At 34.1% G+C, this 14,171-nt stretch overlaps 1 protein-coding gene across 1 annotated transcript in view; it reads left to right on the top strand.

Moving 5' to 3' along the window:
• The first annotated feature begins 2,783 nt into the window (after positions 1 to 2,783).
• LOC143397552 (cadherin-related family member 4-like) overlaps positions 2,784 to 14,171 on the top strand; it is a 156,342-nt gene continuing 144,954 nt past the window's right edge. Inside the window, exons 1-3 of the mRNA XM_076853690.2 lie at positions 2,784 to 2,817; positions 3,856 to 4,023; positions 9,669 to 9,839. Of these exons, the coding sequence (XP_076709805.2) occupies positions 2,784 to 2,817; positions 3,856 to 4,023; positions 9,669 to 9,839 (373 nt within the window). The remainder of the gene's footprint in view (positions 2,818 to 3,855; positions 4,024 to 9,668; positions 9,840 to 14,171) is intronic.

Genomic DNA, 14,171 nt, shown 5'->3' with positions numbered 1-14,171 from the left:
TTCTTTCTTGAAAATGAATCTACTTTCTTAATAAATATCTGTGTCTCTGACTGACACCCACTGAAATTCTTTTCTTTCACATACACCAAGACCCCACTTATCCTAGGTTGAGTTCCTTCCCCATTTCCAGGAACTCCTCAGACTATCTTTCTGGTGACAGAATCTTCAAAAGGGACACCGGATGATCTAGGAGGAAGACTTTATTATACTAGACAATAAACAAACCAGCCCCTTGTTCTAGATGGAGGCACTTTCTATATTTTAAGACTGGTGGTTAGGTTCTAAGTTCACAAGACCTTCAGAAATGGGAAAAACCAGGGAGAATTATCTACCAGGATTGCACCCAATGTGAACATGAACTGGAGATCATATAAGAACATCTAATCACCCACCACTTCTAACTAACACATCTGAAATCCCACATAAACCTTAAAATGCAAACATTTCCTAGAACTTGACCTGGGTAAGTAAGCCAAGTTCTATTTCAGTGTCAGTGTCAGACAGAAGTTTGTGGATTTTATTGCATGATTAATGGAATTTATTTTTACTTAAATCATAGAAACTATTACTTTTGGATGAATTTTGATGCCACAGTTGAAGGACAGGTACGCTTCAAAGTGTTTTTTAGCACTGTAGTTGGCTGAATCATACATATCCTTATCTATTCTCCATAGTAGAGAGGTTCTACTTAAATAATTTAACTTTTAAAAAAGTACTAACACCAGTTAAGATTCCTAGCCATTTTGATTTTCTTAGGGTCTTGAATGAAAATGTGAAAATGTATTTTTTTCTCATCAAGCACAACTTTATTAACTCAGTCAATAAATCAAGGATTTTTTCCAAATTCTAACTGTTGCTAACTTTAGATGGATTTTCAGTCTATTGACATTATCACTGGAGATTATGCAATTTTTATAGGTGATCTTTGGATTAAATATTACATGAAGCATAATTTTGAAATCATAAAAGCATCTAAGAAGAAATGAACAATGAATCCTATGTGGGCAGTATGACATAAATATGAATTTCTTAATGCAAATAACTTTGCAGTAATAAATGAAGCAAATAGAAAAAATATTATGGTAGGAATGCTGGCACTACTGCTATTAAAAAAAAAAGAAAAAAAAAGAGGTATGTCACCAAAGGGCTCAGTGAAGGTCACATCAACATAAATGAAAAAATTGGTTGTGACAAAAAAAAAAAAAGGACATCCCAGAGGATGTGATATATTAAAAAATCTTCAAGAAAATTGTGAAGATATTTCACAAACTGACTGTGTAAAAGATAAAATGTGGGAAGTTGATCCAAACTAGAAAGAAATAAAATAATTTGCCAAGACACAGAAAGGATCTGTGATAAAAGTTATATGATGGAAAGGTTAACACTATTGAAATTATTTTTTAAAAGATTTTTCATAAACATTTTAATTCTCATTTAAATTACAATGCATCAAATTCATATTTTACTGTTTTAAACATTTTTGTTCATTCCTAACCTATAGTAACAGAGTTTTTAATGTTTTGATACACTTTCTAAAAGTACTGCAACTCAGAAAGCAAAGTAAGTTGGCAGTTAATATGCTCCAGTGACTATCTCCCCACAGACACACAGATGTGAAAGACTCTCAGGACCAAACCACCTTCACAACAGCTAAGTAAATCAGGTCAGAGACCATAGTGCCTGCTTTTAGAATAATGAATTCAAAAGGTGCATTGAAAAAAGTAGGAATAAAAGAGTGATCATGCGGGGCTGGCGGTAGCGCGCTCACCTGGCATGCGTGCGGCCAGGGTTCGATCCTCAGCACCACATACAATCAAAGATGTTGTGTCTGCCGAAAACTAAAAAATAAATATATAAAAAAAAATTCTCTCTCTTTCTCTCCCTCTCTTAAAAAAAAATTAAAAAATTTTAAAAAAATTAAATTAAAAGAGTGATCATGCCAAGCAGTCCTGCTGAGAGACACTTGCTTCTGGGAAGGGAAGAGACAATGAAGTCAGGTTTTAGACTTGAAACCCAGGAGCAGATCTCCCATGGTGAAATCTGGTACTGGGAAAACTCCATGCCCCTGCTGGATGCCAGTGCCACTGAAACCCAGACAACACTGACTGCCTCCCCAACTTTGGGTGGCAAAGTGTGAAGAAAGACTCCACTTGCTGGGATCTACCACAAGGTTTTATCTTGGAGTCCAGTGCCCAGCCCACACTACTTCTTGCACAAATAATTTAACATTGTTTTTTATTTATTTTCTTTCTTCCTTTCTTGTGGTTCTGGGGATCTAATCCAGGTCCTATGCATGGTAGGCAAGTGTTCTACCACTGCACTATATTCTCAGTCCCTCATGGGTATATAAGGTTCACATAAGTTCCCCTGACAAGAGTAATCTTTAAAAAAACAAAACAAAACAAACAAAACAGAACTATTCTACTTGCAGAGCACCTTCTACTAGGTTAATAAGGATTAAAGAAGAATTCATCCAAACTTCTTGCCAAAAATTCTCCATAGTATACACCACATCAACTCTCAAGACACAAGTTAAATTGTTATATAGTGATCCTGGCTTTGCTGAGATAATCTCATCAGGTTTATATGGGAAGCAGACATAGAAGTTGTAATATGACCTATGTGCATAATCACTCAATTAAATAAAATTAAATGATTGGCTTCCATGTTGAGTAACAACTTGTTGACCTGATGGCTTAATTTGAGTAAAGACTGAATTTGTATATAAATAGCCACACATTTGTTGATGGTATTGCCACGGGCATTAGGGAGCCGGTCTAAATATGAATATCTTCAAGATTTTATTCATATATACAGGTTTGTTTAGATTGATGTTTTTTTTCCTTTTAATAAATGCTAGTTTAGAAATTTGTTGAGATCCATTTAATTTATTGAATATTTTGTTCTTGAAGTGTGTGTGTGTGTGTGTGTGCGTGTGTGTGAGAGAGAGAGAGAGAGAGAGAGAGAGAGAAAGATATTTAAGAACAAAGACTCAAAATAATCTGGAATTATTTCAAATAGGAATCTACTTTTAGTGTTTTTGTTTTTCTTTAGGGTCCTCTTTTTGTAGCTTAATTTGCTTTATAAAAATCTTCTATTTTATAACAAGAAGTCACAAAATATGTATAAATTTATGACTATTTTTAATATTAGGCTATTGTTGGATATCTTATGTAACTACGGGTATCTCTCTGTGTGTGTGTGTGTGTGTGTGTGTGTGTGTGTGTGTGTGTGTGTGTTTATCCTTTTAATCATACCACACTGTCTGGGAGTAAGTTTCAGGATGTGTTTATTTCTGGTTTTCACTCTAGGGGTGCAATATAGTGCAATTTATAAGTTATAACTAAATCAAAATTAATCTCTCTTCATTCTTAAAAAATGAAAATAAGTCAAATTAAAACAAACGCATTGAGTTTTTTCAAATAGCATTTAATACTGAAAAACAGCAGGCTTTAAAGACTTTAAAAATATAACAAGTGAACATGAAAAATTGACTGAAATGATCTATAAACTGAATAAGGAAGTGAGTGAAACTACCATCTTGACTGGAGAAATCATTCTGTATGGTAATAAGTATGCATGTTGAATGCAAAAATAAAGATAGTAAATTTGGGATCTCAACTTGTTCTTTCAAGTTTGTTGTGTATAGCCCAACATAGAAACATAATACTGAATGCAGTTTAGAGAAAAAAACAAACATATGACTCAGTTTTAGAAGAAAATTTTTTTCCCAAATATAATTTCAGCTATGTATGTAATTTAGGGGACAAATATCTAGAATGATTATTGGTAAAATTTTTCATTTGTGTATTTTCTTGGTATTACTTAAGAAGTATCTCTGTGTTATCTTTTCAGTGTTTTCCTACATTGGAGCAGAAATTCAGATATTAATTAACCCTGTGAATTTGCCTGAAAACATGGCCCCTGGAACACAACTCAGTCGGGCTTATGATAAAGATGTGGCAGGAAAAGCAGATGCATATCGCTTTCTGAATAAAACAAAGGATTTTGTCATTGATGGAAGTAAATGAATATTAGCATTTGTATATTTTTATTTATTTTATATTTATTATTTAAGATTTAAGCTTAAAAGAAAATGACTTAGTTATACTCATATGGCATATTGAGTTTTTTGGCATACTTTGCTTTAGTTAATATCTCTAAAGAGACTTCAGATTCTTGCTTTGCCCCTAACTCATGATGTTCTACAGTGTTTCCAGAAAGAAGTAAAAGTTTTGTTCATTGTTAACCTGAGAGTCACCTCCTTCTTTTCAGGGAAAAAAAAAAACAAAACAGCCTTTGAATAATAGAAAAGATGATCCAGTATATTTACTACTTTCTAGAAAAACAATTTAAAATATACTTTGGCTAAGTGAAGTGCAATTCCCCCCACCCCAAAGTGAATGAACTAGCCAAGACAGGGAGAACCTCATACCTGGTCAGGTAGCTGGCAGGGTAGACTATCAGTGGGTGGGTGAAAAAATAGATCCGTTTCCCTCACTTATAATTGAGCAGATGATAACTCTAAAGTGAGATGCATGCTAGAACAACTGTTTTATTTATATTTCCTATAGCTGTTATGTATACATTGATTTTTGTACTATGCTCAGGAAATGCCAAAATATTGCCTGCTATGATTTTTATAAATTTAACATTTTTGAAAATAGCACTATGTCTCACTGGCCACCACCCAGTGTCACTTCCCTAGAATGCTTTACTGGTGGCTGAGCACAGCTCTATACTCTAAGAATAAGGCCCCCGGTTCCATTTTCTGCAGAGATTAATTCTAACCTTTGCCAACTTGGTTGTTTCCCTTCCTCTCAGTCGCTCTAAACCTCAAATTCAGAATAAACCTGAACAACCCTGCTTCCTTGACTAGTGATACTGAAAACCTTCCCCGGGGTACAGGATTTCTGATTCCTGGTGGTCAGACTGCAGTAAGACTCACCTCCCTAGACGCTGATTGCCTGCCCTCTAGATCCAAGTCTTTTTTTTTTTTTTTTTTTCCTTTTCTTTTTGACCTTGGCTAGAAGTGATAAACCATGGCCTGGTTCCCAGATGAATCACCCTCCTCTTTGCACACCACTTATACTAAGGAAATGTCTCAATCTGATTCTGTGGAACTCTGTGCCCCACTCTGCCTCTCAACTTCTGGGTAGTTGCCTAGGATGAAAAGCCACAAATACGCATGTATCCTCTCCCCTATCCTTATCACCATGCTACTCAAAGCTTGCTTTCCTCTAACTTGGCCCTGTATTCTCTTTTGCAATGTTATGCCCTCTGAAGTACCATTTATAAATCGATAAATACAATTTTTAAAAATTCCTTACTTTTGCACTCTATTTCATGACATTCTCTACCTCTTGGCTTTAACCAGAATTGATCATCCCAAGGGACAGCTGCAGAGGGCCTTAAGCTGCTATTCTTCCTTCTCCCACACACATCTTGCATCTCTGAGTCAGGAAGTGGGGAGTCAGCATGCTTCTTACCCTGCAAAGCTGATTCCTGACCACTGCTCAGACATTTTTTGGGAAGGATCCCTGCTCATTTGGAGCTCCGGATATTTGGCTCCTCACCACACTAAACTAATCACTCCCCCACAAGCCCTGGGGACTTTAATGCATCCCTCACAATGTTTCTATTTCAAGTTCTGCCACCATTTCATAAGTTACTATGATGTGCACACTCTGTCCTATCCAGCACCCCACATGTAAGACCCTTTACCTTATTCAGTGTAAAGCCTGTACCTAAATTCCCATGTCTTTAAAATTAACTACCATTTACATACTCTTGTGGCTGCATTCAGAACTTCAGCACACAGAATAATTCCATTTTTTCATTCTTAATTCAGAATCTCACTCTTAGGCCTCTTTCAGCTTTTTTTTTTTTTTCCAGTTATTACTATAATATTGTGTTGCCATTATCTCTAAGGTCACCAGTCCATTGATTTATTTTCTTTCTTTCTATCATTCACCTCTTCTCTATGCCCTGTCATTCTGATCCATCTTTCAACTCCTCCTTAACATTATCCTTGGATAACCTACCCTGTGGTTCCTCTTGCAAATTCTCTTCTGGAAAATTCCAGCATGAGATTAATCAATTGTTAATGTTTCCTGCTATGCTTGGGCTGTTGGATATTCTTGGAGAAAATCACATGAATCAACATGTTAACATGTCAACCAAAATGTTTTCTGGACATCCTTCAATTTTTTTTTTTTAAGTCAGAAAAGAATATTTTCTCTTCTTTACTTTTTCCCTTCTCCTAATCTTTAAGTAGTTTTTTAAGCCTTTTGCATTTCAATAAAATCCACTCTTGTCAAGTGTTCCTTTCCTTCTCCTGTCTTCTTTTTGACTTTTTATAGAATATCTCACTTCTCATTAGACTGGATAAATATCTTTAAAGAGTTCTATACAACACCTTCCCCTCCCACACCTCTCATTTATTCTTCTATGATGTTCAAAATGAACTGTGATAGGTTACTTCATCAAGACCTGTTACCATACAGAACAATCCCCTTTATTTGTAAACACAATGCCATATTTTGTCCTGATCACATATAATCTCTCTTTAAGATTTGGAAGTGAAAAAAAATCACTCCCTACTTTTTGAAACACATTCATATTTAAATTGCTTTTTACATAATTTAATGCAGATTTTCCCTATTTACCACGTTATCACCTTTTCCTGTTCTTCTTATTTATTCTCCTTCTTCTTATATTTCCTTTGTTTAATCTGTACATGTTTGCAGGGTGTGATTTAGGGCTATTTAGGTTCCTTTGTATTTACACTCTGCACATTCCACCTTGCATCTATCTTGACTAAAACCACACCTATGTATCCCTTGACTACAATTACAAAAAGATTCGTATGATCCCAAATATGTATATACAAGGTTCAAATATTATGACTCAACTCCAGACCAATGTCTCTACCTCATAGATATATTTTCAAACATATTAAATTAAAGTATTCAAATCTAGACTCAATAATGCTGCTTCTACTTTAACCTTTGTGTGAACTTTATAAAGTTCACCACTCTCCATTAAATGTTTTATATTTTAGTCAAAATATACATCTCTTAATGCAAATTTTTCTTCTTTCCCTGGGTCTTTCAATATATTTTCTGCCTCCTTTTCTCCTGACCAAATTTTTCACATCACTATCAATTATTAGTTTGGAAATAATTCCTCCCAAGTAACCACAACATCTACCCTGCCCTCAACACTGTATAAAATATTCCTTTTTGTATTTTTAGTCCACTTAATTTAGCAGCTTTATTTCCTTGGTTGTACCTCTTGAGCCCAAGGATTGTGCCTGATTCATTTGTTTTCCCTGTTTTATTAGTGTCTATCCCTATACCAATAAATTCATGTCTGTATTTCCAATTCTTATCCTACCACTTTGAATCTACTTTGAATTCCTCCCTTATTTGTCTTAAGGGACTATGTAATGAACTCCTTCAAAACATGTGGCTTTAAACAACACTGAGTTGGCTAAATGATTCTTCCCCTATTCTTGATTAATCTCAGGAAACTACAGGTTTGTTTCTGAAACTAATGTACCCATGTCATCTAAATTAATCTGTTTCCTTTTAGCTTCTCTAAGGTGCTGTTACCTAAGTTTCTGTCAGTGTAAGAAATATCTGAGATAATGCAACCTGTAGAAAGTTTTATTTTTATATTTGAAGGCTACAATCCATGCTTGGTCGGTCCTGTTGCTTTTAGTCCTGTGGCAAGGTAGTACATCATGGTAGGAGTACACTGGTGAGAAAACCTCTCGTCTGATGGCTGGGAAGTAAAAGAGAGAAAGAAGAAAAGACTGGAATAAAACAGTCCCCTTCAAGGGCATGCCCCAGTGACCCAAAGACCTCTCACTTGGCTGTACTTCTTAAAGATTCCACCATATTCCAATAGTACCAAGATGGAGAACCAATCCTTGAACACTTAGGACTTTGGGAGACATTTAAGATCCAAACTGGGATAGAAACCATAGCCTTCTGATGCTATTCCTGGTGGCCCATCTACAATATCCTGGGACTACACTAGCACTGGGAAGATAGGTTCCACTTAATAACATACTGTAGAAATGTCTTCCTTTGATAGATGGTGCTTCTAGGCCCTAAATGGTTCTAGTTGTTTCTAGTGTGCCACAGTTTATTTGGCACATTGTCAATATGGGTACTGGGACTTTTCCTGAAATATCTTCATACCAAAATAGGGAGCAAAAAATCTTTCTTGGGAGTTAAAGGAGAACTATGAGACCATTCAGTCAAGTTTTAGTTCTTTTAATCAGTCTAGAGAAGACTTGCTAGGAGACACCATGTTAAACATACATCCAATGGTTGATTCTATTAATATTCTCTTGAGGTTTGATCCAACACCCCAATTTGAGAGAGTTTCTTGAATTATGTACAAGGAATCTATAAGCTCCATTTCAGTTTGAAAAAGAGTTCAGGTAGGGTTATTCTGGTTTCTTGTTATGTCTTGATTTGACTTGACTCTTATCATTCCATAAAGCTAAAAAGCAAAATTTATATAAATTTGTAGGAAATTTATTTGTTTCAGGGAAACTCACTTTTTTGTCTTGATTAAATTCATTATAAAAGCATAATTAGTATATATTTTAAACACATGTTGCTACTTGATAATAGTGAATTTCTCAGAATACAGGATAATTTTTTTCTAATTCAGTAGATTTTATGACTTGAAGCTTTAAAAAAGCATTACAAATATTACATCAATTTATAAAATAACTTATTTACTAATAGTTTATAATTCATTTGAAAATGTCCAGATTTAGGAGGAAGGGAAAGGAGAGGTACTATAAGATGGAATTAACCAAATTATGTTATGGGCATTGCAACTATATCACAATGAATCACAATGTTATGTGTAACTATAATGCACCCATTCAAAATTAATTTTTAAATTTCATATTTAATAGAATACTTATATTGCTAATAGTAACGAAATAAAAACTTTCATTTTTATCAGTGTCTATATTTTTCTTCCTTTCATATATACCTTTCTTGTCTTAATTAATTCTTTTACTCTCACGTGTTAGCCTAGTCCAGTAGGGAATTGGTTACTGTTGCAATCAGTAGCACAAATAATCATCTTTTCTGACAGTATGCCTCCTTTGATAATAGAGAATTCTTGCCAAATCTGTGTTATAATTTTATGGTAAACTCATACAAATAAGGAGGTTAGATATAAAATAATATTTTTTTTCTCTTTTAATAAAAAGTAGACATGAATGTACTCACAACATAATCGGTCATTGATGGCCCCTGTTGTCTTTGGCAATGATTTTCAATGAAAATATTTGAGGGGAAAATAGAGTTGATTAAAAATGTATGTCTAAATTACAAACCAATTTGAAAAGAAAAGAAAACTCTAGCTTTTGCTATCCTTTTGCATATTTGAAAACTTTTTAATGAGGTGGCTAAAAATTAAAAATGCAGACTAATTGCATTCCTAGCTTTTAGAAATTCATTAAAAATTCATATGATGCTTGTTAATTGGGTAATATTGGTTAGATCATGTCATTTCTGATTTACATTCTTTATAAAAGAGTTAAAATGTGTAATTATAACACCTTTTAAGATGTAAAAGGTATGTTTCTTAGACTGATAATAATTATAATTTTTGGATTATTTCTTTACTAGATTCTGGTGTAATCACTTCTACCAAAATTTTTAATTACGAAACTGATCCAATAAGGTTTCTATTTATAGTTGATACTGGAGGACTCATGAGACGTGTTCTGATTATTAATATCATTGATGTTCCTGAACCTCCAAACTGTACTGCTGATCCACAGTTTTCTTCAGGCACAGGTATCACACATCATTTTCCTATGTTTACTTTCAATAGAGGCCAGGGCTACTTTTTCATGTAGAGATGATTAGTGAAGTTTTATTATGTATATAATGTGTTTATATAAGTATATGAAAATATGTGCAGAAATTCATGTATATAAGAAAACACATTACACCTATTTCTCCCTATGGAATAGATTGAAAACAGTATTACTATATAGAAATTTTTACTTTTTTTTTAAATTGGGGCTTGAAGTGAGGGGTGCTTTGCCACTGAGCCATATCCTGGGCCATTTTTATTTTAAGACAGGGTTTCACTTAGTTGCTGAGAGCCTCATTAAAATTGATGAGGCTGGCCTCAACTTGCTATCCTCCTGCCTCAGCCTCCTGAAATGCAGAGATTACAGGAAAATGCTACCATGCCCAGCAGTCAAGAGATTTTATGTAAGGACTTGCAAAAGAAATAAGTCAGGGGAGACAAAGTAAAAGTTTTACTTTTAGGTAAATGCTAATAAAGGTAGTTTTAAGAATGTCTGTCCTTGTCCAATGGGTAGTGGGAATCCTTTGAATTATGGTAAGCTGATAGGTATTTTGAGTTGATTTATCTAGTTGGACACAGAGAAAGATTGGAAGGAAACAGAAGTAGGCTGAGTGAGCAAGCATTGCTAAGGGCCAGATAATAAATATATATATTTTTATTTGTTCTAATTAGTTACACATGACAGTAGAATGCATTTTGACACATCATACATAAATGGAGTATAACCTCATTTTTCTGGTTGCACATGATGTAGAGTTACATAGGTTGTAGTAATATATGAAGTATGTTGTGTTGTGTAGTCATATATGCACATAGGGCAATAATGTCTAAATCATTCGACTATCCTTCCTACTCCTATCCCCTCCATCCCTTCATTCACCTATTCTTCCATAGTCTCTCCCCCTTTCTGTGAATTAGCATCTGTATATCAGAGAAAACAGTGATCTTTGGTTCTTTGGGATTGGCTTATCTTGAGTAGCATGATATTCTCTAGCTCTATCCAATAAATATTTTAAGGTATGCATATCACCATATCACAAGGCAAAATTGAATACATTATTTATATAGTACTTAAATAATAAGAAAGAACACAAATAGCTAGACAGTTTTCCTGATAAAATTTTCATAGTATAATAGTAGTAACCACAACAAGTATATTTTTTTCTTTATTATTGGTCTATTAATAAGAAGAATAAATTTTCTTTTTGAGGTATATAGAAAATTCCTTTATAGGGTAGGATTTTAAATAACTCACTATCAGTGAATGGCTTTCCTTGCTTGATTAAACAAATGAACTACTCAGAATCTTATTTTGGTTGTAGTATTAATTTTGTGAATAAAATTTGTCATGAAACATTTAGATTAAAATTTTCTACTTTTTCTGACCATTGATTTCCATGTAAGTGAAGACACTGTGATGAGAGCTTAGTCAAACACATGCTTGAGTCAACTGGGACCCTCAACTCACATGACATGCGTTATATTCTTTTAGCAGAGTTATAGAGCCATTGTATAAAATACACTTCTTCACCACATAATTCAACAGCATATTTCACACTCCATCATGACTTAAAATTGTATTATTCAAAGTCCTCTTTTCTCTTCCTGTTTTTCCGTGATGGGTAGGCATGGTGATTAGGAACAGTATGGTACTGAGAATGCTATTATGACTGGATTACTCAAATTCATATTTGAAGTGAAGAGAGCACCATGCACGGTGTCATTCCTGTCACTCAATGTGCAATGCAGCAAAAATGCAGCAAGAGACAATCTGTAACAAGGGGGGTATATATGTTGCCTGTTAATATTTTATTTATAAACACTGAAATTTGATTTCATATAGATTTCATGCATCACAAAATATTAGTATTCTGTGGTTTTTTAAAAACCATTTATATTTAAAAAACATTTAAAAACCTTTAACTATTTATATTTAAAACTCTAAAAACTCCTCTCAGCTCATAGAGCACATACAGTCATCAGTCTTGATTTGGCTCAGGAAGACTAGCAGAGTAGAAAGAGGAAGAGAAGTTATCAGGTTATTTCAATAATCTAGGGAAGGAATGATAGAGTTTGTCCTAAGGAGGTGACAGAGATAAAGAGAAAAGGGTAGTCTTGAGATATTCAGATAAGAACTTAATCTGATGAAGAATTAAATAGAAAGCAAGGGAGGACAAATCTCAGAATTGTGATTTGCATGACTGTTGTGGTAAGCCTCAGGTAAGGTAGGTTAGCACAGAAGTAAACCAAATTTGAACAGAGAATCCTGAGTTCCCCCTTGAATGTCATATTTGATATGCCTTTGTTATGTCAAAGGAGAGATTTAAGTTAGCAGTTGAGCTCAGAGGTCTTGCTTAGGACTATAAATGTTTTGTAATTGAAACCATGGATTTGGATGAAATCACTCAGACACAATAGAGAATTAGAATAAAAGCAGGCCTAAGGCCAAACCTTGAAAAACTCCTACACTTAATGACGTGGAGAAGAAACTGAGCCTGCCAAAGACACTAAGAAAGAGTGACTGGGGTTGTAGTAGAAGATGGAGAGAGTTACGCCATGAATGGCAAAGGGACAGGTTTCAAAAGAGTGCCAGGTGGTTAGCTGGCTGAATTCAAGTCAACCAAGATGGAGGATTACAGAGTTCATTGCATTTAACTGGTGATGTAGGAGAAATGATAGCTCATGAGTCTGAGAACGATGTTATGGGTAATAGAAGGTGGAAGACAGAATGGAGCAGATTGGTGAGACTGTAAAGAGAAAACATTTCTGTAGAAATTTGAACGTGAAATTAGAGAGAAAGCAGATCTATATAAAAATTTCAAGACTGGTGTCTGGTTTACCTCTTTAAAAAAAAGAATTGTTGCATTATAATTACTCACACTAGTGGAATTCTTTGCTATGTAGTTGCACATCACATAATATAACAATGAAATCTGTTCATTTCTGTTCCCCAGTACTTTCCCTTTCCCTCCCTGGTTTACTTCTTTTTAAAAGGAGATGTCTGGGTTATTTTACAAAGGAGGAGAATTGATTTTACTGGGAGAGGTTGAAGACACATGAAAAAGATAGTAGAAAAGAGATGGAATCAAGGTGTAGTGGAAATTAATCAATCATCTATCAATCTAGCCGACCCATCCGTCTTGTAAACTTTTACATGCCCACATTTACAATTTTAAAAATAAAATTGTAAATTTTAAATTGATGTTGATGTAAATTTTAAATTGATGTAAATTGTAAATTGATGTTTAACAACTGTAAAAAGTCTCAAAAATTTAAATCTCAAAGATTATACTTGAAACACAATTTTCGAAAAAAGTGCTTCGGAGTTGTGGGTCCCAGTTCATTTGGGTGTGTGCCTGACAGAAATTTTCTTGATTTTTGCATTTAAAATATAGTACTTCAAAAATATAATCTATTATTCTAAATAATATTTATTATCTCTAGATATGAAAAATAATAACTGTGAACTGTAAACTTCTTTTAGAAACATAAAAGAAGCAAAATAGGGGCTGGGTTATGGCTCAGTGGTAAAGCACTCACCTAGCACGTTCGAGGCCCTGGATTCTATCCTCAGGACCACATAAAAATAAATAAATAAAATAAAGGTATTGTGTCAAGTACAACTAAAAAAATATTTTTAAAAAGAAGCAAAATATTTACCTTTTTGAAGTTTGGACCCCATAAAACAAAATTATTCATTTTATTAAGTGAGCCATATTAAGTCCGTTTAAAGTTGACTGTAAAAATAAAGTAGGATTTTTGTATCTGCAACTCTATTATACTGTGCTCAAATATCACATCCAGGGGCTGAGGCTGGGGCTCAGTGGTAGAGCATTTGCCTGGCATGTGAGGCACTAGGTTCGATTCTCACGGTTGCTAATAAATAAATAAGATAAAGGTCTATCAACAACTAAAATAAATTTTTAAAAACCCACATCTAGTTCCTAAAGAACTGCAGAAGGAAACAAATTACATTTAAAAATATAATTTTTATTCCATTATGTTGCTACAAATGCATTTTTAATCAAATTTTACTATGATCCATGTTTTCTGATAACATGTGTAGTTATTTTTCAAAACAAACACAGACATAGCAACCCACTTTCAATAATGATATTTGTATATACATTTGAATAAGTAACAATAATCCTTTCTTCTTTTCTTCCTATCTTAGTTAAATGGTAGGACACCAGATCTTCTCACCTGAGTTCTCCTGGTCTTTTAGACCCCTGGATCTCAAGGGCCACTAAAAGCACTTGAGTCTTATAACCACCTATTTTCTGTTTTCTGTTCCCTTTCTGGCTCTGACC

Source organism: Callospermophilus lateralis, chromosome 1, assembly GCF_048772815.1.
Source record: "Callospermophilus lateralis isolate mCalLat2 chromosome 1, mCalLat2.hap1, whole genome shotgun sequence".
Lineage (NCBI taxonomy): Eukaryota > Metazoa > Chordata > Mammalia > Rodentia > Sciuridae > Callospermophilus > Callospermophilus lateralis.
Note: the sequence above shows the minus strand (reverse complement) of the source record. Positions and strands in the feature narration are given on the sequence as shown.